General features: G+C 50.9%; 1 protein-coding gene across 1 annotated transcript; it reads right to left on the bottom strand.

Moving 5' to 3' along the window:
* Positions 1-4,163: 4,163 nt before the first annotated feature.
* Positions 4,164-22,202, bottom strand: Ism2 (isthmin 2). The gene is made up of 6 exons (XM_085697342.2): positions 22,077-22,202; positions 14,247-14,489; positions 12,433-12,793; positions 9,609-9,749; positions 9,262-9,345; positions 4,164-6,868 (listed from the first exon to the last, which is right to left on the bottom strand). Exons 1-6 carry the CDS (start codon positions 22,200-22,202, stop codon positions 6,351-6,353), a joined length of 1,473 nt encoding a protein of 490 aa, XP_085553468.2. The 3' UTR covers positions 4,164-6,350.
* Positions 22,203-24,312: the final 2,110 nt, after the last annotated feature.

The following is a 24,312-nucleotide window of genomic DNA, read 5'->3' as shown; positions in this document are numbered from 1 at the left end:
ATGGCTCAGTGGTTAAGAATGCTGGCTATTCTTGCAGAGAACCTGGGTCATGGCAGGTCACAACCATCTGTCACTCTAGTTTCAGGGGATCCAATGCCCACTTCTGGCCTCGGCATGTGGTCTCCGTAGATGCCATATGGGCCAAACACCGATATGCATAGAATAAAAATTTGAAAAGCACAGAGTGGCTGTTGATGACAGCAGGATTCTTGAGCTAGCTTATTTTCACGCATTACCACACCCACACGGGAGGCTGGCACTCTGGAATACCAAGCAGCACTGACGGTACAGGGAGTGGGGACCAGAAAGGTGGAGACGGCACAGCTGCAGGTTGTGTAGAGGCGAAGGTGACCAGTGTGGCTTTACAGAGCCGCTGTGTCCAAGACGCAACAGGGCTTTCGTGGGCTGTCTAACGGCAAAGCCCTGTGAGAGTCCAGTCACTCATCTCAAAGACTTATTCGCTGAATTTTTTTTTCTTTTTGTTTCAGTTTTGAGGCAGGATATTGCTGTATAACACAGGTTGGCCTTGAACTAGAGGCATACTGCCACAAGATCCTTTTCATGTATGTTAGCATATACTTTGGTTAAGTTTAAGAGTCCAAATCCAAGCCGGGCCGTGGTGGCGCACGCCTTTAATCCCAGCACTTGGGAGGCAGAGGCAGGCAGATCTCTGTGAGTTCCGAGTCCAGCCTGGTCTACAAAAGCTAGTTCCAGGACAGGCTCCAAAGCTACAGAGAACCCCTATCTCCAAAAACCAAAACAACAACAACAAAAAAGTCAAATCCAACAGCCAATACTGAACATGGCTGGCATTTGTAATGCAGACTTCAATCACAGAGCTAGTGCTAACCTTGTGTCTACTGTCTTGCTGTGTTTATCCCCAGAGAATTCGGCTGTATCCAGTATGTTAAATATCCCTCCATGAGTAGGAAGTCCCAGGCCTCGTAGTATTTCACCCGAAAAAGAGGAAGATATCTGTGTCCTTTTTGGAGTATAGGTGTACTGAGCTCCGGGCCAAGTTCTGGGAGTCCGTTCTAATGGGACCCACGTGGCAGGAAAAGTGCACCGAGCAGGCAGTCCCTGCTAGGCAAGCCTGCCCCAGCTTACCCACAGTCCAGCATGACTCAGCGCTCTGTAAATCGTCTACTCCTTAGGCAGTGATGAGGCCTGCGAGCTAATCCTTTATGACTTGGCAAAATCTTAAAGCTAAGATCAGATCATCCTGATTTAGATAAGTGCTACACTAAGATTGCACCTCATTTGGCATTCCATCCACCTGCAAGGGACATAGGAGACACTTGACAGAGACCTTGAACCCCACCTTAAATCGGTGAGTCCATTTTGTTTTGTTTTGTTTTGTTTGTTTTTTGAGACAGGGCTTCTCTGTGAAACAGTACAGTCCTAGCTGTCCTGGAACTCACTCTCTAGACGCGGCTGGTCCTCTGCCTTCCAAGTACTGGGATTAAAGGTATGCACCACCACCGCCTAAGTGAGCCCTTTCTAATATAACACAAAAAGCTGGAGCCCGTCACCTGTCTCTCAGTAGAGAAAGACGTGAAGCACCAGTCTGCCTGTCGGGTGACGTGCTTCCTACCCCCAGTCAGCCACTGTCACCAGAAACAGCCTTCTGATCCCAAGATGTCCATAGCGAAAAATAAATCCATGGACTTTTCCTAGTCAACATGGCAAATGTCCTTCTCTATAAAAATGGACCTAAAGCTGGGTGGTGGTGGCGCAGGCCTTTAATCCCAGCACTCAGGAGGTAGAGGCAGGAGGATCTCTGTGAGTTCGAGGCCAGCCTGGTTTACAAGAGCTAGTTCCAGGACAGGCTCCAAGCTACAGAGAAACCCTGTCTTGAAAAGAAAAAAAAAAAAAGAAAGAAGAGGGGGGAGCTAACAGGTACCTTGTGAGACCACACAAGTTATGAGGTGGGGTGTGATGGTATGCACTTATAAACGCAGCTCTCAGGAGGCAGGGGCAGAAGGATCAACCATTACAGGCCCTGGTCACGCTGGTCTCAGGTTTATGTAGAGAGTAAGTACCTAAGGTTAGCCTACGCAAGCTACAGAAGGGACCCTGTCTTTAAAAACTATCTAAATAAGGATGCACTTGGCAACACCTAGTGTCTGCTGACTTCTGGACTCAAGCTCAACCTCAGGTATTTTCCCTTAAATCAAAATTAATACTATGGGCCAGTTGGTGGTGGCACACATCTTCAATCCCAGCACACAGGAGGCAGAGGCAGAACTCTTTTTAAGGCCAGCCTGGTCTACAGAGGGGAGTTCCATGACAGCCAGAGCTACACAAAGAAACCCTGTCTCAAAAGAAACAAAACTGATACTATGACATACTGGTTTAGCTCAAATTGCAGTCCCCAAACCAATGGCTTTCCATACCTAAGGGTCACCTGAGGGAACCTGTTCAATACAGACTCTCAGACTTCAAATCTATTGAGATTCCTTTGACTTCTTAAGAGTGGATATGTGGCCCACACATCTACACTTGCGTGTCTTAAATAAATCTAGGGTTAGGGTGGCATTTTTAGAAGCATTTCAAACATGAAAAAGAAAATCTACCTGTAGTAGAGGAAGCGAGAAGCACATCCGGTCTTCAGCAAGCTTTGAAGCCTCCTACTTCCGTGCTGCTGGCTCTTTCCAACTTCATCTGTCTTGCCCAGCTTCGGGGCCTGCGTGAAGCAAACCACAGAGAGAAGCGGGAACAAAAGTAGCTTGGTGGCTCGGGCTACACAGGGGCAGCCTTCATGGAATTCGTGGTCTTGCTGGGCACACGGCTGGCTGAGGCAGAAAGGTGTGTGACTGCAGGCTGAGCCTTCTCTGATTTCCAGGCCTCCCGGATCTGACACTAGCCACTCCTAAACTGTCCCCTTGTGCGGTTCAGTGACTCCGCCGCCATTGGTGCTTTTTCCCCTGCACAGGTGTTCCCTAAGACTGTAGCCACCTGCACAGTGTCTCTTTCTCCTCTGCAGAGCTTAAATAAACACTTAATTCATAGCTGATGGGCTACTCCCCCTGCAAGCCTCCCAACAACCTCTCTTTCCTTTTTTTATTTTCTCTTGCCTAGAAAGAGAAAATGCCACTTAATGTGGCATTTAGAGTCCAGTAGACAACCACTGAGAATTGATTAAATGTTGATGATGGTTTTTTTTGTTTTTTTTTAAATATTTATTTATTTATTATGTATACAATATCCTGTCTGTGTGTATGCCTGCAGGCCAGAAGAGGGCACCAGACCTCATTACAGATGGCTGTGAGCCACCATGTGGTTGCTGGGAATTGAACTCAGGACCTTTGGAAGAGCAGACAATGCTCTTAACCACTGAGCCATCTCTCCAGCCCCCAATGTTGATGATGTTTAAGTGCTGAGATAAAAATTCTGCTAGAAAGGAGCACAATTGGCGGAGCCTGTGGAGAGACTCTGGGATGTTTCTACTTTGTTTTTTAAGTGTCTGCTGAAACATCATTAAAATGAGCAGAAGGTGGCAGGCGTGCCTGCAGCCCCAGCTACGCACAGGCTGAAAGAGGAGGACCACCTGAGCTCAAGAGCTGAGGGCCAGCCTGGGCAAGCCAGAAAGACCCAAGTCTGAGACAAACAAAATGGTCATGAGCCTTGTGTGTTTGTTACTGGGGTTTGAATCCAGGGTTTCATGCACGCTAGGCAGGTGCCCTACCACTAAGCTACAAGCTACATCCCCAGGATCTATTGTTTTGGGTTTTTTCTGGCGGGGGGGGGGGGAGTGGTGAGGTGGAGGCGGAGACTGAGTCTCAATATGTAACCCAAGCTGCTCTCCTGGCCACCCATATTTTTAGCTGTTCTGCCACCTCCCGCCCCCTGAGGCTGCTCCAAGCATTTCTAGGCCTGTTAACCACACTTTGCTGCAGAGGGATCTTGGGCAGAGTGGGGAGGGGTCCTTTCGGCACAGGCACACCTGCTCACCGGTCCTTTTGGGCTCTTAAATGACCAACAGCAGTCTACCTTCTCCAGAGTGGACTTGACCTTGGTCCCCAAGGGGAGAATTTTATTAGAACATGAGGAGTTAATATCTCTACCTCCTGGATCTATTCAAGCTGGCAGACAGTTGACAGGTTACTCTGATGTATATACAGACAGGGATATTGTATAAAATTCATAACCCAAAGCCAGGCGGTGATGGCATATGCCTTTAATTCCTGCACTCAGCAGGCACAGACAGGCAAATCTCTGTGAGTTCAAGACCAGCCTTGTCTACAAAGTGAGTTCCAGGACAGGTCCTAAAGCTACAGAGAAATCCTTTCTCAACTCCTCCCCCCCCAAAAAAATTTAATAAAATTAATAACCCAGCCAGGTGGTGACAAGCACCTTTAATCCCAGCACAAGAGGCAAAGGCAGGCAGATTTCTGTGAGTTCGAGGCCAGTCTAGTCTACAGAGTGAGTTCCAGAAGAGCCAGGGCTACAAGGAGAAACCCTGTCTCAAAAACCAAAAAACAAATAAAACCACCTATCAAACAAACAAACAACAACAAACTCATAACCTTCCTGTCAGCCTCACAAGGTTAGGATTATAGACACACACTGAACTCCTTAAAACAGAAAAGGAAGCCAAGTGGTGGTGGCACACCTTTAATCCCAGCACTCGAGAGGCAGAGGCAGGCAGATCTCTGTGAGTTTTAGGCCAACCTGGTCTACAAGAGCTAGTTCCGAGACAGGCACCAAAGCTACATAGAGAAACCCTGTCTCGAAAAACAAAACAAACAAACCAAAGAACAGGAAAGAAGTGAACCTAGCTCCTACCTGATAACCCGAGATCCTCTGTTCGGACCGCTAATATTCTATTTGCACCAGAATAAATTTAGACATTTGTTTAGATCCAGACTAAGATAAATCCTGCCATAACTCTGCCCTTCCCCCAAATGTCAAGGATGACAGTGGGGTGTCTGATAAGGGTGTAGGCTAAGCGAGGGCACAGATGCACCTCTCCTTTCTGGTTGGATCCCCTGCCCCGCCAAGCCCATCACTTGAAGACTTGGTGCCACTTCCCTGTAAATGAAGTTTACCTGTACGTCGCAAATTCTGAGTTCTGTGCTTCTAGGACGAGTCAGCTCCTAGACAGGCTGGAAGGTGGCCCTTTCTGGGTGTGAGCCGAGACAACTAATGGTTAGAGTCTAGTCTCTGCATTCAGGGAACCCCAAGGGCAGCTGCTTTAGGAAAAGGAAAGGCTGGCTGGGGGCTTGGTGATCACAAGCCCAGCCAATGGGAGCTTGACCTGGGTGACAAGCAAGGACCTCTATGCCCTCTATGCCCTCCATTCTGCCAGGCCCCAAGTCCTTTATCAAACAGTGAGTGAAAAAAATAAAGTGCTTTATTGCTGAGTGTCCCAGGACAGCGTCTGGATAGCTGTGGAGGGGCTGGAACTCAAGCCTTCTGCATCCTTTTTGGAGGATGTAGGAATGGAGACAAAACATTGGGTATTCAACACTTCAGCTCCAGAGAAGACAGAGACGTGGGACTGTCTAGGGATAAGAAGTGGTTGGGAAGAGGCATGGGTGTGCATCTTCCGACTCCAAGTCCAATCCAGGGCTTCCAATGGCGCCGTGTGGGAACTTTAAAGGGGCCACTAGTGTGGGTACCGACACCACAAAAAGGCCCACATCGAACACTGGGACTGTGTGCCCTGTCACATTCCTGCTTTAGCAACCACTACAGGCACTAAAACCCTCCTGAGCCCATCCCTAGTTCTGAGCCCATCCCACGCCTGGCTTCTGCACATTCCTCCCACCAGGGGACTGAAGCAAGGAGAAGGACCAGAACAGCTGGCGGTTCCCGGCCTCAAATCAATGCTCCCTCAGCTCAGCTGTCCTGTCTGTGTGCCACCCATAGACAAGGAGGGTGGTCACCCTGGTTCTGCCAGGCCAGCAAAGAGCAGCTGTAGGGCCAGATGAAAGAACTGGCCTTTCCTACCCTCCCCCACCACGCTTTCCCTCAACCAGCCATTGGGTGGGGGATCTGAGGGATTCACAACAGACCCTGAGAACTTGGGTGCATCTGGACCATCCTATCTCAATCCTGAGCAGAGCAAGAGGCAGAAGGGCCCTGTTCTGCAAGAAAGGGGAAAGGGCCCTGAGGCCAGACCAGGACAGTTCCTCCCCTTCAGATACAGTCTCAACACATCCCAGGAGCCCTAACCCTGACCCACCCTCCAACTTCTCACCAATTCTTGAGACACGTGGGCTTTCCTGACTCAGGGCCACAAGAGGGGTTTTGCAGGTCAGATGGCCTCTCAAATGAACCCTAACACTTGCCCAGTCCCGGCAGTGGCCGGGTAATAGGCAGAAGGACCATTCTCTAATCCCTCTTCAGTACTCTTTGGCCTCCTGCAGCTGGGCCAGGTACTCTTCCTCCGGAGGGTTCTCTGCGCAGGCCCGGCCATTGTTGGGGGGGCGGACGGTGTGGTAGCGACTCCAGTCCCCCTTACATAGGATCCAGGGCAGCGTATCTACCTTGAAGTGCAGCTCGGGCGAAAAGTCGGTGCTGACTAGGTCCGGAGCTCCAGCCCCCTTGCCTCGGGTCAGCAAGCGGCTACCTTCGTCATAGCAGCAGTGCTGGGCGGCCAGCGTGCTGCTCTCGCCTGACAGCACGGAGCGAAGGCAGAAGCGTGCAGTGGGCTGGTAGATGTCGAGGCGCTCCCGTGGGCCACTGGCATCCCGCCACTGGAAGCTGCGGCCCCGGCGTTCATCCTGCAGACTCACGGCACTGTACACAGCCTCCAGTGGGTATGCGCACGGGCAGCTGGGCAGGTCCTGGAGCACTTGGCTCAGGTACTTGGCTAGGAAGTCACTCTTACAATTCAGCCACTTCTCACAGCTGTCCACATCTGCAGAGGGTAAGGAGGCACAGGAGAGTGCTGATCAGAGCTGCCTGCCAGACCGGAAGAGATCATCCAGGTCAGTTCCCCAGAAAGAAAGTCCAAACCCCCAGCAGGGGCAAAGGCTTGACTCAGGAGGGCCTCTGGGTCAGAAGCAGAAGGACTCAAGAAAGATAGCAAAGGGACACGGCACACCATCCAGGCACTTGATGCAGGAAGCCATGGCTCAGAAGAGACACTAGCTTTGGGCTGGCAGCCCGCTCTGGGACATTGGCATCATGGCTTTAGGTTCTGGACTGTGGGAAAGATTTTGAGATCACGGGAGGGGTCTGGGCTAAGTGGGTAAGCAGGGATGTGATAGGAATACGTTTTTGTTGTCATTTTGTTTGGTTTTGTTTGCTGCTTTTGTTCTTCCAGGCAGAGTCTCATATTCTAAGCTGGCCTCAGGCTTGCTATGTAGCTGAGGATGATTTTGAATTTCTGCTCCTCCTGTGTCCGTCTCTGCAGTGCTAAGGTTTCAGGCATGCACTGCCAAGCCCAGTTTATGCCCCTGCTGGGATTGAACCTGGGCTCCGTGAGTACTAGGCAAACTTTCTACCAACTGAGTACATCTCCAACCAAGGATGACAGTTTTGTTTTCTTTCACTTTTCGTTTTATGGGCATGGGTGTTTGCCTACATGTATGTCTGTGTGTCATGTATGTGCAGAGCTCATGAAGGACAGAAGAATATGCCAGATTCTCTGAGACTGAAGCCCCACTGTAGGTGCTGGAAATGGAACCTCCGTCCTCTGGAAGAGCAGCCAGTGCTCTTAACAGCTGAGCTATCTCACTGGGCGGTGGTGGCTCACACCCTTAATCCCAGCACTCGGGAGGCAGAGGTAGGAGGATCTCTGTGAGTTCAAGGCCAGCCTGGTCTACAAAGAGCTAGTTCCAGGATAGGCTTCAAAGCTACAGAGAAACCCTATCTCGAAAAACCAACCAACCAAACAAACAAACAAATAAAAACAAAACAGTTGAGCCATCTCTCCAGCTAAAAAGGACAACAGGGTTTTGTTTGTTTGTTTGGAACAGGGTTTCTCTGTGTAATAGCTCTGACTGGTCTGGAACAGACAGGGCAATTTTTTAACCAAAAAACATTTCAATATATTTTTTTAAATATTTATTTATTTATTATGTATACAATATCCTGTCTGTGTGTATGCTTGCAGGCCAGAAGAGGGCACCAGACCTCATTACGGATGGTTGTGAGCCACCATGTGGTTGCTGGGAATTGAACTCAGGACCTTTGGAAGAGCAGACAATGCTCTTTACCACTGAGCCATCTCTCCAGCCCTCAATATTTTTACTAGTCTGTTCTCCTCTCCTTTCCCCCACTCCCTTCCTTCTTTCCTCTCTTCTTCCCTCCCTCCCTCCCTCCCTTCCTGAAACAAGGTCTCCTGTAGCCAAGGCTAGCCTTGAACTAATCTACCTGCTGCTCAATAATTCCTCGTCCTCCTTCATTCATTTGTTTGTTGTTGGTTTTTCCAGAGAGGGTTTTTCCTTGGAGCCCTGGCTCTACCCTGGAACTTGCTCTGTAGACCAGACTGGCCTCAACCTCAGAAATCTGCCAGCTTCTGCCTTCTGAGTGCTAGAATTCAAGGTAAGTGTCACCACCACCCAGCTGATTAACAATTGCCTGTCTTAGCGCATGGGCCCTTGGTGAGATGCTGAGCCTTTCTGAGCTTCCTGTGACTCCCTACCTCTGCGACCTCGTCCACTCTCCCCCTGGCAAAACGTAACCTCAGAGTCTGGCCCCACAGAAAAAGCCACCCTTTCCTTTTGGCTCTCAGACCTTCACACTGCACTCTGTCATGCTGTGCCCATGCAGGCCTCATGTCCTGCGTGAGACCTGACCTCTCTGAGGACAGATGCCAGGCCTCCTCCAGGAAGGCTCAGCCTTTGTTGTAGGCCCAGGTACATGACACAGGTTCAGGAAGCTTCCATTGCACGTTGTAGAACTTCGACTCAGGAGCCATGCCTTTGGGGGTGCAGGTGAGGCCCAGGAACACCAACAGGGAGACGCTGCCAAAGCCTGGCCTATGTCCTGCTGGCCTCGTGGAGCAGCCCTGGATGCTGGAACCCTGGCTCATTCTGACAGATCCCTCCCTAGCAGAGTTTGTCAGAGGCCTCCAAATAATAACCAAGGGTAGAAAGTAGAAGCCCCCTCTTCCCCTTACCCCCACATCTCCTAGCTCTGGGGTTCCCAACAAGACCCCCTTCCTGGTAGAAACTTGGAGCTCGGCTTGGTTACAATCTCCACCATAGGAAGATGTGTTTAATGATTCCTGCTATCCAGGGATGCCCCATCCTCCCAAGAGAGAGGCTCCCCAAGGCCCAGCAACAAGGTCTAGCCCCCACTAACCTGGATCAAGCATATCCGTAGCATTGTGGGCTAGGGGCTGCCATCCCTCACTGGGAAAGCCCAAGGCGAGCTCGTCTTCGGTGCCTTTGGGAAGAGAGGAGGCCAGGCTGGTGGCGCACCAGGGCACCTTTGTGCTCCTGATAGGGAAGCCCAGCCCTCACTAGGCTCTCGGTGCCCACAGCATCTGGGACAGGCCTGGGACAGGACCACCATATTCGTGAGCTTCCCATGCCCCTCTCCAAAGTCCACCCCTCCTACAAGCATCCCAGTTCCACATTCTCAGGGAACCGAGCTCACAGTGTGAGCCACGTTAGCCACTCCTGGGTAGGGGTTAGAGCTCATCTCACCAGGACAGGGGGGCAGGTCGCAGACCCGGGACTCTGTGGCAGTACAGGCGTAGCCGCAGGGACGAGTTCTCTGCTGGCTGCCGCTGGTGCAGCTCCCACTGCAGGGAGACCAGGTGCTCCACTCCTCCTGAGGTTCGTAGTCTGAGTTGAAGTAAGGGGCCAGGATGAGTGTACTCAGCCCCCAGGGCACACCAGTGCAAATTCACAAAAGGCATCCCTTAATCCCGCCAACGCCAACGGATGGAGCATTGTAGTGAGGAGCTGCGGGCAGGCCTGCTTTTCGCCTCACCCGGCTCCCGCACAGCTAGCTTAGTCCCAGAAATAACAACACACAAATTGTATTCATTTAAGCACTGCCTGGCCCATTATCTCTAGAGAGTTAGTTACTGACTAACTCTCATATCTTGATATTAACCCATTTCTAATAATCTCGTGGTAGCACCACGAGGTGTGGCTTACCGGGAAAGATTCAGCATGTCTGACCTGGTGGCTGGCTCCATGGTGTCTGCATCATAGCCCTCTTCCCAGCATTCTGTTCTGATTACTCCGCCTACCTAATTTTCTGTCCTATCAAAGGGCCATGGCAGTCTCTTTATTGACCAATGAAAATAACACAATAGACAGATAACCATCCTCCATCAGAGCATAACTGGATTCCAGCCCCGCCTATTCCCTCCGTTAGACGTCCTTATGCAACGAACACCTATGCGATGCATCAGGAGGTCCTATACAGACAGAACAAATGCCAACCACCCACTGTATCAACACAGGGGTACTTGGGACTAGAAGCCACCAGGCCCACTATCAGTGTGACCTTAGGCAAGCCCCGTACATTTCTGAGCTAATGTTTTTATGTCCGTCAGAACCAAGGAAGAGCAGATGATAGTGCTTGTCTAGCAAGAATAAAGCCCTGGGTTCCATCCCCAGCACCAGGTTGGTAACGAATGCAAGCCATCCCAGCAGGGAGGACATGGGGGGGGGGTTAAGAAATCCAAGATTACCCCTGACTGTTTATTAATTTTGAAGTTAGTCTAGGCCTCAGGTTACTCTGTCTCAAATAATAACAAAAAGAAGCTGGAATCAGAAATCAAGGGTGGCAATACTTTCCTAGGTCTGGGATTGTTAAAGATTCTTCTGATTCCCTTTCTTTATCTGAGGCAGAGCAAACACCCGGGCCCGGGCCTGGGCCTGTATCTGCGGCTCGGTGTGGAACTCCACAGGTCTGGCACACTCTTCTCTCTAGCTGCCAAGGCCTCAGGCCAGCTGGCACCCCGAGCAGGAGGGCGGGGATGGGAGAAAAGCTCAGACTTCTGAAAGGTCTGTTTACCTCAGTTTAGGAAACCGTGAAGAGCTTGTCAGGACTTAGTCTTAATCCCTGGCTTCTTGGCAACGCGATAACAAGACCCAGGGGCTTCCGGAGGGTGAGGGAGGGAGGAAGGGTGAGGGAGGGAGGGTGAGGGAGGCTGTTTACCCAGTGCGATGGGAAGTACTACCTGAAGAGCACTCCTGGCCACCCCAGCGGGAGGTGGAAGGAGAGCCGGGGAGTTCGTTATCACAGGCTGACGCTCTATGGACATATTTTTGGTATGTGTATGTGTGCAGGCATGAGTGCTTGTGTGCTCATATATGTGGAGGTACACATGATTCTGGGGGGTGGGCGGGTATGCGGGTGCGTATGTGGGTAGGCCCAAGGTTGACATGGGATGTTTTGTTTTGTTTGTTTGTTTGTTTTTTAAATAACTTTCTAACTTACATTATTGACACTGGGCCCCCTGCTAAACCCAGAGCTTGCCAAACAGCTAGTCTGACCCATCCATCAGCTAATACTGGGGATGCCTGTCTCTGCCTCTGACTGCTGGGAATATAGGTGGGCTGCCATTCAACTGGTTTCTGTTTTGTTTGGTTGGTTTTGGTTCTTTTGTTTTGTTTTTTTCCCAAACACGGTTTCTCTGTGTAGCCCTGGCTGTCCTGGAACTCACTCTGTAAACCAGACTGGCCTTGAACTCACAAAGATCAGCCTGCCTCTGCTTCCCGAGTGCTGGGCTGAAAGGCGCACGCGTCCCCTGGCTTTTTTCCCTAAGAGTTGAACTCTGGTTCTCACGCTTGCAATACAGGTGCTTCCCCCCTTGAGCAATCTCATGGCCCAGCTGTTTTACTTTTTGAGACAAGGTCTCAAGGTAGCTCAGGCAGGCCTGGAACTTGCTACATAGCACAGGTTGGCCTCTAACTCTCAGTCTCCTGCCTCAGACTCCTGAGTGCTGAGGTTCTGGTTGTGTACGACCATACCTACCTGTATATAAGCTTGTTGATTTACTCTTACAACCAGCCCCGTGTCATTTAGACATACGACCACCTGTTTCAGAGAGGACAGAGCTGAGATACAGAGAGGTAAAGTGACTGGCCTGGGGACACTCAATGGCTAAGCAGCAAGGCCAGCAGGCAAACTCACAATCTCAGAATGAGATTCACTGTAAGTGGTATAACTTAAGAGTATTTTTCAGTTATTTTTTAGAAACTGATAAATATGAATATTTATACTATTAAGTAACATTTGCTTAGAGGAGCTCAGGGCTGTTGTTCAAGTCAAATGTTGGAGGAAAAAATATTTAATTCTGGCAATGTCACTATGGAGTTTTCAATGGTACCTGCATAGGCCTAGGCTGCTGGGCTACCCAGTTCTACTGGCCTGGAAACTTCACACACACACACACACACACACACACACACACACACTCACACACACTCACACATGCACATGCTCCAACTCATTCCCACTCAGGACCTAGCAGGGCAGCAGCTGAGGATGCCCAGCCAGGACACTCACCATAACCGTCTGGTTCCTTGAAGTTCTGGTCCTGAGGACCCAACCAGCCATAGTCCCAGTTGTCTGTGTCCCCACTGGACCAAAGCTCCTCCTCCTGGTCCTCTTCACTGCTCTCCTGGTCCTCACCATCACCATACTCTGTAGCATAACCCTTCTCTTCTTCCTCCCCTACTTCCCCTGGGGCTGTGTCTCTGAGGCTGGCGCCTCCTTCTTCAACTTCCTGATAGCCCCAGAAGAGGGGCCAGAAGAGCTCCCTGGTGGACAGCCAGCTGGGGACGTGCAGGGGCCAGAGACTTCTAGGTTCAGAAGGCAAGTCCATCTCTACCTCGGTCTGGGAGTCCGGCACCACCTCGATGGTCACCTATGGGAAAGACAGACGGATGCCAGACAGGTAGGTTCAGCATAGGACTCCAAAGAGGAGACCGGTTGGACCCAGATGCCTTGCCACCAAGCCTTCTGTCTTCCTGCCTGACCTTGGCCTCTCAGGGGAAAAAGAGCATTGGGTTGGACATCCTGCGTGTCAGAATCATCTGGGCGTAGAGGTGCTGGGGTGAACCCAGCAGGTGCCAAGCTCACTGGTTTAAGAGAAGCTGTTTGGAATTCTGCCTCTACCACACATGGGCTGCCTGCACAGGACTGCTGAAGAGACATCCTGTGTCACATCCCCAGGCTAGCCTCCGCAGTGTTCCAACTGTACCAGCCACAGAAATAAACAAGTAAACAAACAAACAAAAACCTCAAGACTACCATAAATGAGAACTTTAAAAACATTATTATCAGGTGCTTTTCAAATAATAGGAGATCACAGAAACCGTAAAATACAAAGAAGAAAGTGAGCCGTGGTGGTGCACGCCTTTAATCCCCGCAGTCAGGAAGCAGAGGCAGGTGGATCGATGATCGAGGCCAGCCAACTGGTCTACAGAGTGAGTTCCAGGACAGCCAGGGCTACATAGAGAGAATATGTCTTGAAAAACTAAAGGAGGGGACTGGAGAAATGGCTCAGTGGTTGGGAGCACTGACTGATCTTCCAGAGGACCCAGGTTCAGTTCCCAGCACCCACATGGCAGCTCACAACTGTCTGAAAATCCAGTTCCAGGGCATCTGACACCTTCACACCAAAGCACATAAAATAAAAGATAAATAAAACATAAAAATTATAAAAAAATCATCTGCTCTACATGCTAAAAAATCCATCACTAGCAGGAACACTTGTAATCTTTGTGTGCACATGTTATTTTAATACAGGTAGACAGATAGACTTAAAACAATTAGAGAATGTTTTGCACTTTTACACTCTTTGTTTTGGTCAAAGTATTCTGCTACACAAACAGGCACACCCACTCTTCTTTAAGAGTCAGGACAGGGAGTAGAGCACACGGCTCGATTTCTGCCTGGCTTTCCTGGAACACCCTTCTGAGGGCTTTTCCATGCTCCAGCGCCCCGCCCCCCATTCTGAACTGAATCCGTCTCTTGCATGCAGTAGGGTTTGGGGGCCAAGAGGGGTCACCCCTGTAGGCCATTCCAGCAAGTCTCTGCCACATTCCAAGACCTTGGCAGTATCAGGAGCAGGGTATCTGGTGTCCGTGTTCCTAGTCCTTAAACTAGCCCTACCAGGTTGCTGAACTTGTCCCCTGCTACATCCAGGGTCAAGACTCAGGAGCCAAGAGACTCTTTGACGAGGGGAGGGGCAGATGCTCTTTTCACACTGCATGAGAAGTTTACTGTCTCCACTCAGCCAGCAGAAGAATGAGGATGAGGCTCAGTCATCAGCCTGGCATCTCTCCAGGGGTCCCCTAGACCTTTTATATACTCACTTGGATATTGGGGTTTGGGGCACTCAAGTCTGTGTTGGCCAATCCTGGCAGCTTCTTCAGCTCCAACAGCAGGGGTGTGTGTTCTAGGGTCCCGGGAGGGGTGGCTGTACCCAGAGTCGGAGGTGCTGGCTCAGGGAGAGTCTGACACCCAGGGTGACATGGTTCTGCCTGCAGATGGTCTCCAGCAAATTCCAGTGTTACCTCCTTATCTTGAGGAGAGCCAGGATCTGGGGCAGGCGAGGCCTGGGGAAACAAAGAGGAAGGAGGGAGGGTGACTAAGGTCAGAGTGTATCACATGGAAGGGACTGGGCTAAGGAGGCAGGAACCCTGGGCCTGGCGGTACCATACACTTGCCTGTGACAGAGAGCATCTGGAGTATGTGTCTGGAAAGTTTTTAAGGGCCCTAGGGGATAGGTTAAGGTACAGTCAAGCAGAAAATAGACTGTGTTCACAAAGTGGTCTCTCTCTCTCACTCTCTCTTTGGCTTTGTCTCTCTCTCTCTCTCTCTCTCTCTCTCTCTCTGTGTGTGTGTGTGTGTGTGTGTGCCCACGTGCACCACACAGTGCTCTAGTATCCACGTGAAGCACAGAAATACATTTTCAGGAGTGGGATCTCTTCTTCCATGTGGGATCCAGGGTTGACCCCCATGCCGTTTACCTACTGAGCATCCTGTCGGCCCACAAAGCTTCTGAGAGCACAGGCTTCACGAGGCAAGGATGGCTGACACAGCCCAGCTAAATGCCTTTACTCAGCTTACAGATGAAGCGGCCCAGAAAGAAGAACCAGCTACCCACAGTAGGAGCTCCAAAGTGTTCTAGTCCTTCACCCAGACCCTGCCTCTACCTGCTCTACATGCACCGCTCCTGCCCCTCAGAGAGCAGGAAGATTCCCGGGGAAGACCTGTTCATACCAGGGCATGGGCAGCAGGCCTGCTCGTTCCCCTCAGCATAACCCAGACACCTGGCCCTGCCCTCAGCAAATTCCTTGGCAGCTCCTCTTGTCTGTTGGGCCTTGCGCCTCTTTTCAGTCTGCTCACTTTGACTGTCGGCCAGTCTGTCCTCCACCAGCTGCTGCCAGAGTGCCTGTCTCTGTCACTGCTCTTCAGCTGCAAAGAGACACCTTGACCAAGGCAACTTTTACAAAGGAAAGCATTTCCCTGGGGCTTGTTTTCAGGTTCAGAGGCTGAGCCCATCATCATCATCATCATCATCATCATCATCATGATGGAGGGGAACATGGCGACAGCCAGTAACCGAGAGCTTTCATTCTGACCCGCAGGCTGACAGAAAGAGAAACTGGGCCTGGTGTGTGGGCTTTTGGGAGCTCTAAGCTCTGCACCAGTGATGTGCTTCCTCCAGGACCACACCTGCTCCAACAAGGCCACGCCTCCTAATCCTTCTCAAACAGTGCCACTCCTTGATGACTAAGCATTCAAATATGTGAGCCTATGCAGGCCACTCTTTTTCAAGCCACCATAGTGTCTAAGCCAGGACCATCCTTTGTCAGCTGAGGCAGTGAGGGAAAGGAGCCCCTGAGTAAAATTCACCTTAGATGGTAAACCTTGGGTCTATGTCCACCACCCATTTCTGTTCCCCAAGTACCCATGGCAAGGCAGGAGGAGCTCCTTCCAGGGACACCTTTGTGGGTCCTGCTCAGGCCACAGTCTTAGTTCCTTCCACCTTGTCCCTGCTGCAGTATAGGACAATTGCTCCTAAAAAATTAGATAAGAGGGACTGGAGAGATGGCTCAGAGGTTAAGAGCACTGGTCGCTCTTCCAAAGGTCCTGAGTTCAATTCCCAGCAACCACATGGTGGCTCACAGCCATCTGTAATGAGCTCTGGCGCCCTTTTCTGGTGTGCGGGCATACATGGAGACAAAATGTTGTGTACATAATAAATAAATAAATAAAAATTAGATAAGAATGGACCCAATAGCCAGTTCCATTTTCTACTAAGGTGTTCAACCAAATGTTCAAAAAGTGAAGTGCTCTACCAAATGAGAATAAGAAAGAAGGGTCAGAATCTTCTTACTAAACATGTCCACAGCATTTACTGTGTAGCGGGCACTATTTGTGTGTGTGTGTGTGTGTGTGTACATGTGCAGATGCACATGTGTGCATGCCTGTGGAGGCTGGAGTACAGCTTTGGCTATTATTCTTCAGAAGCCATCTGCCTTTAAAAAGTACTTTCTGGGGCTGGAGAGATGGCTCAGAGGTTAAGAGCATTGCCTGCTCTTCCAAAGGTCCCGAGTTCAATTCCCAGCAACCACATGGTGGCTCACAACCATCTGTAATGAGGTCTGGTGCCCTCTTCTGGCCTGCAGACATACACACAGACAGAATATTGCATAGATAATAAATAAATAAATAAATAAATAGATAGATAAATGTAAAAAAAAAACTTTCTTAGTTTTATTTTGTATGTACGGGTGTTTTACCTGCCTCTGTCTCCTGAGTGCTGGGATTAAAGGCGTACAGCACACACCTGGCCCTATAAGGACCTTTACCGGCTAACACCCCAGTCTCCCAGGCACCACTCCACATATTTATTTATTTATGAGGCAGGGTCTCAGGTAGCTGAGGCTGGCCTTGAACACCTGACCTTGCTGCTTCTCCCTTACAACTGTGTGCCACCATACTTGTTTTTATGTGGTGCCATAGATGGATACCAGGGCTTCATAGATGCTACCTGAGCCACACCCCCAGTATCCTAAACATTCTCTTGTTCATTGCATCTTCCCAACAATATCTACAGCAAGACACTGGTTCCGGTTTCATCTGTATAGGCAACAGTTATGAAGGTACAGACATGGCAAATAAACCTTACTCAAGTCGCACAGATGTTTAGTGGTGGAGCCAGGATTTGAACCAGGCACTCCTGGGGCTAGCATTCACACTCTTTGCCATCATGCTATCTGACTACAGGTTGAGAATACTGAGTCTGCGTTTTCCCAATCTAGCTGCTTAATCAGCCTGGATTTTTTTCTCTCCCTCATCCCCTCTCTTCATGCAAAGGTGAAAGCGGAGATTCAAATTCTGTCTCTTCTACTTGGATGTCCCTTTTAGGGGCCCAGAGATGTCTGCTTCCAAGGCTCCTACAACAAATGCCTCTGCTCAGGTCAGCCCTCTGCCATCAACCTTGGGAAGCAGCCGCTTGCTGGGTCAAAGCACCACAGCACAGGTGGATGGTGCAGAGGTGGGACCTCCTCTGCTGATGTGCCCGGAGACCTGAGCATCGCTGGTACTGCCCTCCACAGTGCAGCTCCACAGCCCCGACGGTCCTGACTCTTTGCTCAGAGTCTCCACTCTGCTGCAGCCTTCGTCACAGACGGGCAGCCGTGGGTGGCTTTGGTGACTGTTCTGGATGCCCTTGTCTTGAGTTGGAGGTGGTGAGGTACAGTGGTGAAGTGGTTTTCATCTGGGAACCACTGGCAAAGTCTGGAAAGATGAGTGACTGTCCTCATGGCCTGGGGTTTCTAGTGGCACCTAGTGGCTAGAGGCCAGAAATGCAGCTAAGCGGAGAACTCCCCGGGGCCAGAGGAGACCACCAATTTGCACCTTCATCTATAGCACAGGAAAAATGGCGGCAGAGAGGCTAACCCAGATCCTGCAGTCCTTCTCATCTCTCCTTACCGTCTCCACTTGGCCCCTGAGGACACCTAAAGCCAGGGAAGGCCCCGGCCTTGGGTCCCAGCTGCTCAGGCAGCCCTTCCTCCTTGGTATACTCTTTCTCGAGCCTCTAGCTCTGGAAAGCAGTCCCTGGGAAACTGTTGGGGGGTGGAGAGGGATAGAGAAGTCCTAGATTGGGTCCCTCAGATGCCTACCCTAAGAAGAGTCAAATGCAGGCCCCCCCATCCCCAACCCCCATCCCTGAGCCACCTCCTCTCCCTTAACCAGCTCTTCTTTGTTCCCCACTGAGAAAGAGAGACAGAGAGAGAAAGAGAGAGAGAGACAGACAGACAGACATCTGGAGAGACAAGAAGGCGGGCAGCTGCAGGAGGAGACTGCTAAGACAAGCCCTAGGCCTGGTATTATAATGGCCCCATGTAGCTCCCTCCTGGACTAGACAGTCAGGCCCCAAGCACAGAAGGCCCACCACTAGGAAAACACCTGCACTACCAAGCTGCCCACCCAACACCAGAGCCCTTCCGAACCCCTCCCCTCTCCTGTCATCTGGGCCTGCTTTCCTGCGACAACGCATAAGGAGTGCGGTGCCGATTAAGAAGCCTGCCAGGTGCATGACCCTGCGGGTTTGTCAGGACTCCCAAGGTCCTTCCTCTGCACTCAGCTCCCTGCCAGCCTAGCCCTTCGAAGTGCTTCCTACCACAGTGACAAGCTCCAGGCTGCTGGTGAACTTCTGGAACCTGCATTGTGAAGGCACCCTCAAGGCTTCGGAGCCCGGGAGATTATTTTTAAAAATATTTATTTATTATGTATACAATATTCTGTCTGTGTGTATGCCTGCAGGCCAGAAGAGGGCACCAGACCTCATTACAGATGATTGTGAGCCACCATGTGGTTGCCGGGAATTGAACTTAGGACCTTTGGAAGAGCAGGCAATGCTCTTAACCACTGAGCCACAAGATTGCCAGCCCAGGAGACTTGTCCCCACTTCTCTTTTGCTTCATTCTAGCTCCAACCACCTGTCCCCTGTTCCTCTCTTAACTTCTCACACCTTGCTAGGGTGCCAGGGTGAGGTGCTCAGGGACATAAAGTTGAGACTGAATCCTGGCTCTCCACATACTAGGAGGCCTGGGTTAGTTACTGGGCCCACTATCTGTTTCTGCCTCCCTACATGAGAATAAAACAATACACAAGAGAGGCCAGCCTCAGTGGGTGTCTGGGTGGCATTTGTATCTCAATGGGCCAGGAGGCAAAACTGCTTCATACTGTGTCTGCCTAGCCTCCTACACACTGGTCCCTGACCTTCAGAATGATTGGATGATTGTATCTTTGAGTCCAAAGGTTTCTTATTCAACACTTCAGTTCACAGAATGGAGTCTTGAACCCATTTTACTTTGGAGGTAAACTGAGGCTCAGCGTCAGGCCTGCTGGAGTCGGAGGAGACACAATCGGTTTACAAAGTCCCTGATTCTTTCCGTTGTTGGGATTACAGGGGTATTCAACCACATTTGGCCTCTGGATTTGCCTGAAGTGGGATTTCTCAACAATGGCCAGGAGAGCCAGGTGGCACACATCTGTAGTCCCAGCAGTCAGGAGGCCGGGGCAGGACTGTCATCAGTTCAAGGCCAGCCTGAGCTACGTAGTGAGTTCCAGGCTGACCCAGACTTTAGGGTAAGAGTCTGTCTCAAAAAAAGCAGGCCACCTCCTGCCCCCAAATAACCACACCAAACAGAATAAAATGATGCAGGAAAGGGGTGGGATGTGTTTCTCTTAGGAGACAATTCGGCAGCATCTGGCACTGCAACATCTGGCCAACATCTGATAAGCATCGGGGGCATGACATGGAAAGATGCGCCGACCTTCCTGGAGCGTCACGGCTGGCCTTGTCCCACCCGTGTTTAACACCTCTCTCAGCTGGTTTGACTGGGCCTTGTGACACAACTGGAAATGATATTCAGTTCATTATTCCCCTGCCTCAGCTTCCCAAGTTGTGGGATTACACCTTCTGGGTTTAGTCATGTGGACTCACTGAGGAGTCAGTGGATTGGGTGGATCCAGGTCCCACGGAGAGCTGTCTGCATTTTCTCAATAGGATCCTTGACTTGACATTAGAAATTTTAGCTGGGCGGTGGTAGTGCACGCCTTTTATCCCTTTAATTTTAGAAACACATACCAATGTGTTCATGGAGATGATGTAGCCCCTTTTTTTCATTATTTTAATTATTTATTTTTTCATTAATTTTTTAATTATTTATTTTTGTGATTTTTTTTTTTTTTTTTTTTTTTTGGAGACAGGGTCTCACTATGTAGCCCAGGCTGGCCTGGAACTCACAGAAGTCTGCTTGTATCTGCCCCCTGAGTGCTGGGATTACAGGCGTGTGCTGCCTAGGCCTGTTTAGGTGTTTTTCAGAGTATTGCCAGGTTCTATCCTGGGCCTAAGGATACATTTCCGACTCTAAAGTAATGCATCCCCTCACACTAAAACATACAAAAAATAATTACAGCATGAAGTGACGAGTTAAAATAAGAACTACTGATGCCAAGAGAACAGAAATAAGGCCCGTTTATTTTTTTATTTTAATTTTATTCTGTTTTGAGACAGGGTCTCACCTGGGCCAGGCTGGCCTTGAACTTGGTATGTAGCTAAATTAAAACTTGAGCTTCTCATTTTCCTGCCTAAACCTCCTCAGGGCTGGGTTTACAAGCCCGTGTCACCAGGCCCTACCAAGCCAGTTCCATTTGATCACGATCATTATCCGCAGGTTAGTAGTGAGACTGACCAAAAGTCTCTGGGTGTTTTGTTTGTTTTGTTGTTGTTGCTATGGCTGCTGTTTCTAGTTATTTCATTGTTTTCATTTCTTTCTTTCTTTTTTTAACAAATGTCTCGCTCAGACTAGCCAGAGACTTTATATAGCACATATTGGCCTCAAACATGTGAGCCTCCTGCTTCAGGATCCTGAGCGCTAGAATTACAGGTGTTCAGTGGTACATCCAGCTCAGAAATCCCTGCGTTTGCCTACATCGGTGTTTCTCAACAATGGCCAGGTAGATGTGTGTCCCCCAGGAAACGTTTGACAGCATCTGGCCCTGTGGCGGTGGCCACTGCCTAGGGACAGTGGTGGGAAGACATCCCGCAAAGCACAGGACAGCTACCCTCAGGACAACAAATTCCAGGCCCCAGAATGACAGACTGCGGCTTTACTACCAACCCTGTTATTTACCTGAGGAGAAAAATGTCTCAGAGATGACAATGGTTTGTGATACTTCAGGGCCATAGGGCATAAAGTTAAGGAAGGGTTTCCAGCCTCTAAAGGGCTCCTATAGGCTGGGCTCTCACAGTATGGTTCAAACTCTAGCCCAAGTCTTGCGGTCAGCATCTCCTGTTTCCTACGGGTCCTGGCCCCTCCATTCAGGTCTTGGAAATGAGGGTCTCCCTCCTGAACAGCTCAGGGCAAGAAGGAGCCAGCTAAGCCTCCAAGGAAATAGGGATGGAGAACGCCCACTGAAACTCTAAGAGGAGAGCACCCGGCAGGACCGCGGAGCTGAAAGAGCATGACCTACCGACTCGTGTTCCTAACACAGCCAGCGCTCTTTCACCTTGTTCTTCTATCTCACGACCCATGGTTCTTGTGGAAATGTCGGGCTGATGGATGGCTCACACCCACTAAGGTGCAAAGGCCCTTGATTATCTCGGCCTACCTCAAGTCTCAGTGGAAAACTCAGTTCCTGGCTGATTAGAGGCCAACCAAGGTAGCCTAACAATATTTCAAAAAAAAAAAAAATTAAGAGGCTTCTGCAGGGGATCACCTGGCCCACCTCGGCAGCCCCAGGCCACCCCTCCACAGAGCTGAGCTCAGCGCTCCGGAGGCCCCCTCTCCGCCCTGCACGACTTCTCAGGGAGATGTGGCTGCAGGTGAAGTTCGCTCAGGGTTAGGAAGGGGTCCACAGGACCCAGGAAGCAGGGCCACTGCAGAGCAGGGGCCAAAGTCAACTTTCTCCTCCGCAACCTGGACGTTACAGCGCCGCCAGGGCTCCCGGGCACGCGTGGGGCGTGTAAACTCCTGTAGGCTCAGTGCACCTGGCCACCACTGGTGAATCCCTGAGTTCGAGACCAGCCTGGTTCCAGGACAGCCAGGGCAACACCTAGAAACTCTGTCTCCCCGAGTCATCCAGCCCTCTCTGCCCCTCCAGTCCCAATCATCTCTCACCTCCAGCATCCTCGAGTGGGGCCCGGGACCCCTCTTCCTCAGGGGTAGCCCTCGGCCGGTAGCCAGCAGCGCAGCCAGCAGCATCAGGGCGCGCGGGAGCCGCGCTCGCACGGGCGGTGGCCGCATCGTCTCTCCGCGCGGCTACTCTGCGGGAGCAGCCAGACTCGGGAGCGCGTTCGCGCAGCGGCGCAGGCTCGGCCCGGGCTGCGCGAGGACCCAGCCAGGAGCGGCGGGAACGCGCGCGCGCTCGGGGGCGCGCGGCCGGTGAACCCGGGTCCGCGAGCGAGGTCAGTGGCCCTGGTGTTCTCCCCCCCTCCCCAACTCCAGGGGCCCCTCGGCGCTCGGGGAATCGTCCGGGCCCCGCGGGCGGCTCCTTTGATCTGGCGGCCTCCCCGCCCTCAGTCCCCGCCACTGTCGCCGTCGCGGCCCCAAGCGAATTCCTGTCCCGGGGAAGTTGCCGCCCGGCGCTGTGCGGCCCCGCGCGACCACTGCTGAGGGGCGGGGAGGCTGCGGCGCCACAGTAGCGCTCCCCGACGGCGCGGCGACGGCCACCTGAACTAAGCCGGGGCTCGCAGGCAGGGATGCGCGACTGTCCCGTGGCGAGCGGCGGGAGTCTTTGTAAGATAGGCAGAGGTGTGCGTGCAGCCAGGTAAGTTTGCGACGAGGCTTGGCAAGACGCCTCGGGCGAGAAACTCGCGGAGCTGCGGTTCCTGATCGCAGTTCCCTTTCAGAACCAGGAGACCACACAAGCTACAGTCCTGGGACGCAGGGGTCAGAGGATCTGTCCTGAAGCTGACGTCGCTGACCATTATTGGGATGGCCCAGCCCCTTCTGCCAGACCCTCGGGTTGGGTCTTCACAGCAGGCCACTGAGCGACGACCTCGTAAGTAACTCGAATTCCTGAGATGACCAGTATGTCCAGCTGCGGCTCAGGAGTGACTGAAGCAGAGTGAAATTCTCAGAGCTGCGTTGAGTTTTTTGTTTTTTGGGTTTTTGTTTTTGAAGTTACTCTTGTGTTCCACAGCAGCAGACACTGCAGGTCATTGAAGGTGTGACGCATGGGTGACAGCCTGGATCTGAGGTCGGGTCAAAGGGATTGGATACTGGCGATTTCGCTTGATCTACCTAGGAAGATACTTACCTGGTACATGATAAATACTCAAATGCTAGCTAACAGAATGTTAGCCTCTGAGCATCTTCTAAATCAAACTGTGTTTACTAGGCTGAAGGCAAGGCCATAAAACAATTTTGGTTTAACTAGTTTTACATCTACCCCAATATTTAGCCTGTTAGCCATGCTTTTGATGCTTCCTACCAGGTTAATATGACTTTGAAGATGAAGAGCTTGTTTGTTCGTTCATTCGTTCATTCATCATTCATTCATTCATTCATATCTGTTTCCATGTCAGTAACTGCTAATTCACCTCAAGCCCCACTCCCTGATTGGTCTGTCTGAAAAGGGTCCTGCTCTACCCACTCCCATTCCCACAATGCTCCCACCCCTGACTGCCATGAAACGGATATCTTTTCTGATTTTGATCAATTACATTGAGATACAGTTAACACATAATAAAATATATCAATGTTTAGGGGCTGGAGAGATGACCTTACCTGCACCCACAACTGTAGTGGTTTGATTTTTTTTCCCCAGACAGAATCTCATTATGTAGCTTTGGCTGTCTTGGAACTCACAGAGACCCACCTACCTGTTCTGTTCCTTTAGTGCTGGGATTAAAGGCATAGGCCACTATACCTGGGTCTGCAATGGTTTGAATGAGAATGTTCCCCATAAGCTCATGTGTTTGAATAGCTGGCCCTCAGTTGGAGGAACTGTTTGGGAAGAATTAGGAGGTGTGGCTTGTTGGAGCAGGTGTGTCACTTTAAAATAGAATTGAGGTTTCAAAAGACTAAAGGCATTCCCAGCATGCTCTCTGCTTCCTGTTTGTGGACTGGGACATGATCTCTCAGCTGCTGCTCCAGCACCAGGTCTGCCTGTCTTCTGCTCTTCGCCCAGTCAAGACGGTGATGGACTCCTGTCCCTCGGGAACTGTAAGCCCTGAATGAACTCTTCTAGAAGCTGCCTTTGGTCCTGGTGTTTTATCACATCACAGCAATGGAAAAGTAACTGATCCAGCCACCATCTGGAAGGCCAGTTTTATGGAATCTGACACCCACTTCTGGCCTCCAGTGGGCACTAGGCATGCATGTGGTGCACAGACATACAGGCAGGCAAACA

The sequence above is a fragment of the Myodes glareolus genome, chromosome 11 (assembly GCF_982192425.1).
Source record: "Myodes glareolus chromosome 11, mMyoGla1.1, whole genome shotgun sequence".
NCBI classification, from domain to species: Eukaryota; Metazoa; Chordata; class Mammalia; order Rodentia; family Cricetidae; genus Myodes; species Myodes glareolus.
Note: the sequence above shows the minus strand (reverse complement) of the source record. Positions and strands in the feature narration are given on the sequence as shown.

Excerpts from the sequence above, each read along its gene's own strand:
- Ism2 (XM_085697342.2), bottom strand. The coding sequence starts at position 22,202 with ATGCGGCCACCGCCCGTGCGAGCGCGGCTCCCGCGCGCCCTGATGCTG. Across the intron at positions 14,490-22,076 it reads CCCACTCGAGGATGCTGGAG|GCCTCGCCTGCCCCAGATCC; the intron begins GTGAGAGATGAT and ends TTGTTTCCCCAG. Across the intron at positions 9,346-9,608 it reads CGACCTGCCCCCCTGTCCTG|GCACCGAAGACGAGCTCGCC; the intron begins GTGAGATGAGCT and ends CTCTTCCCAAAG.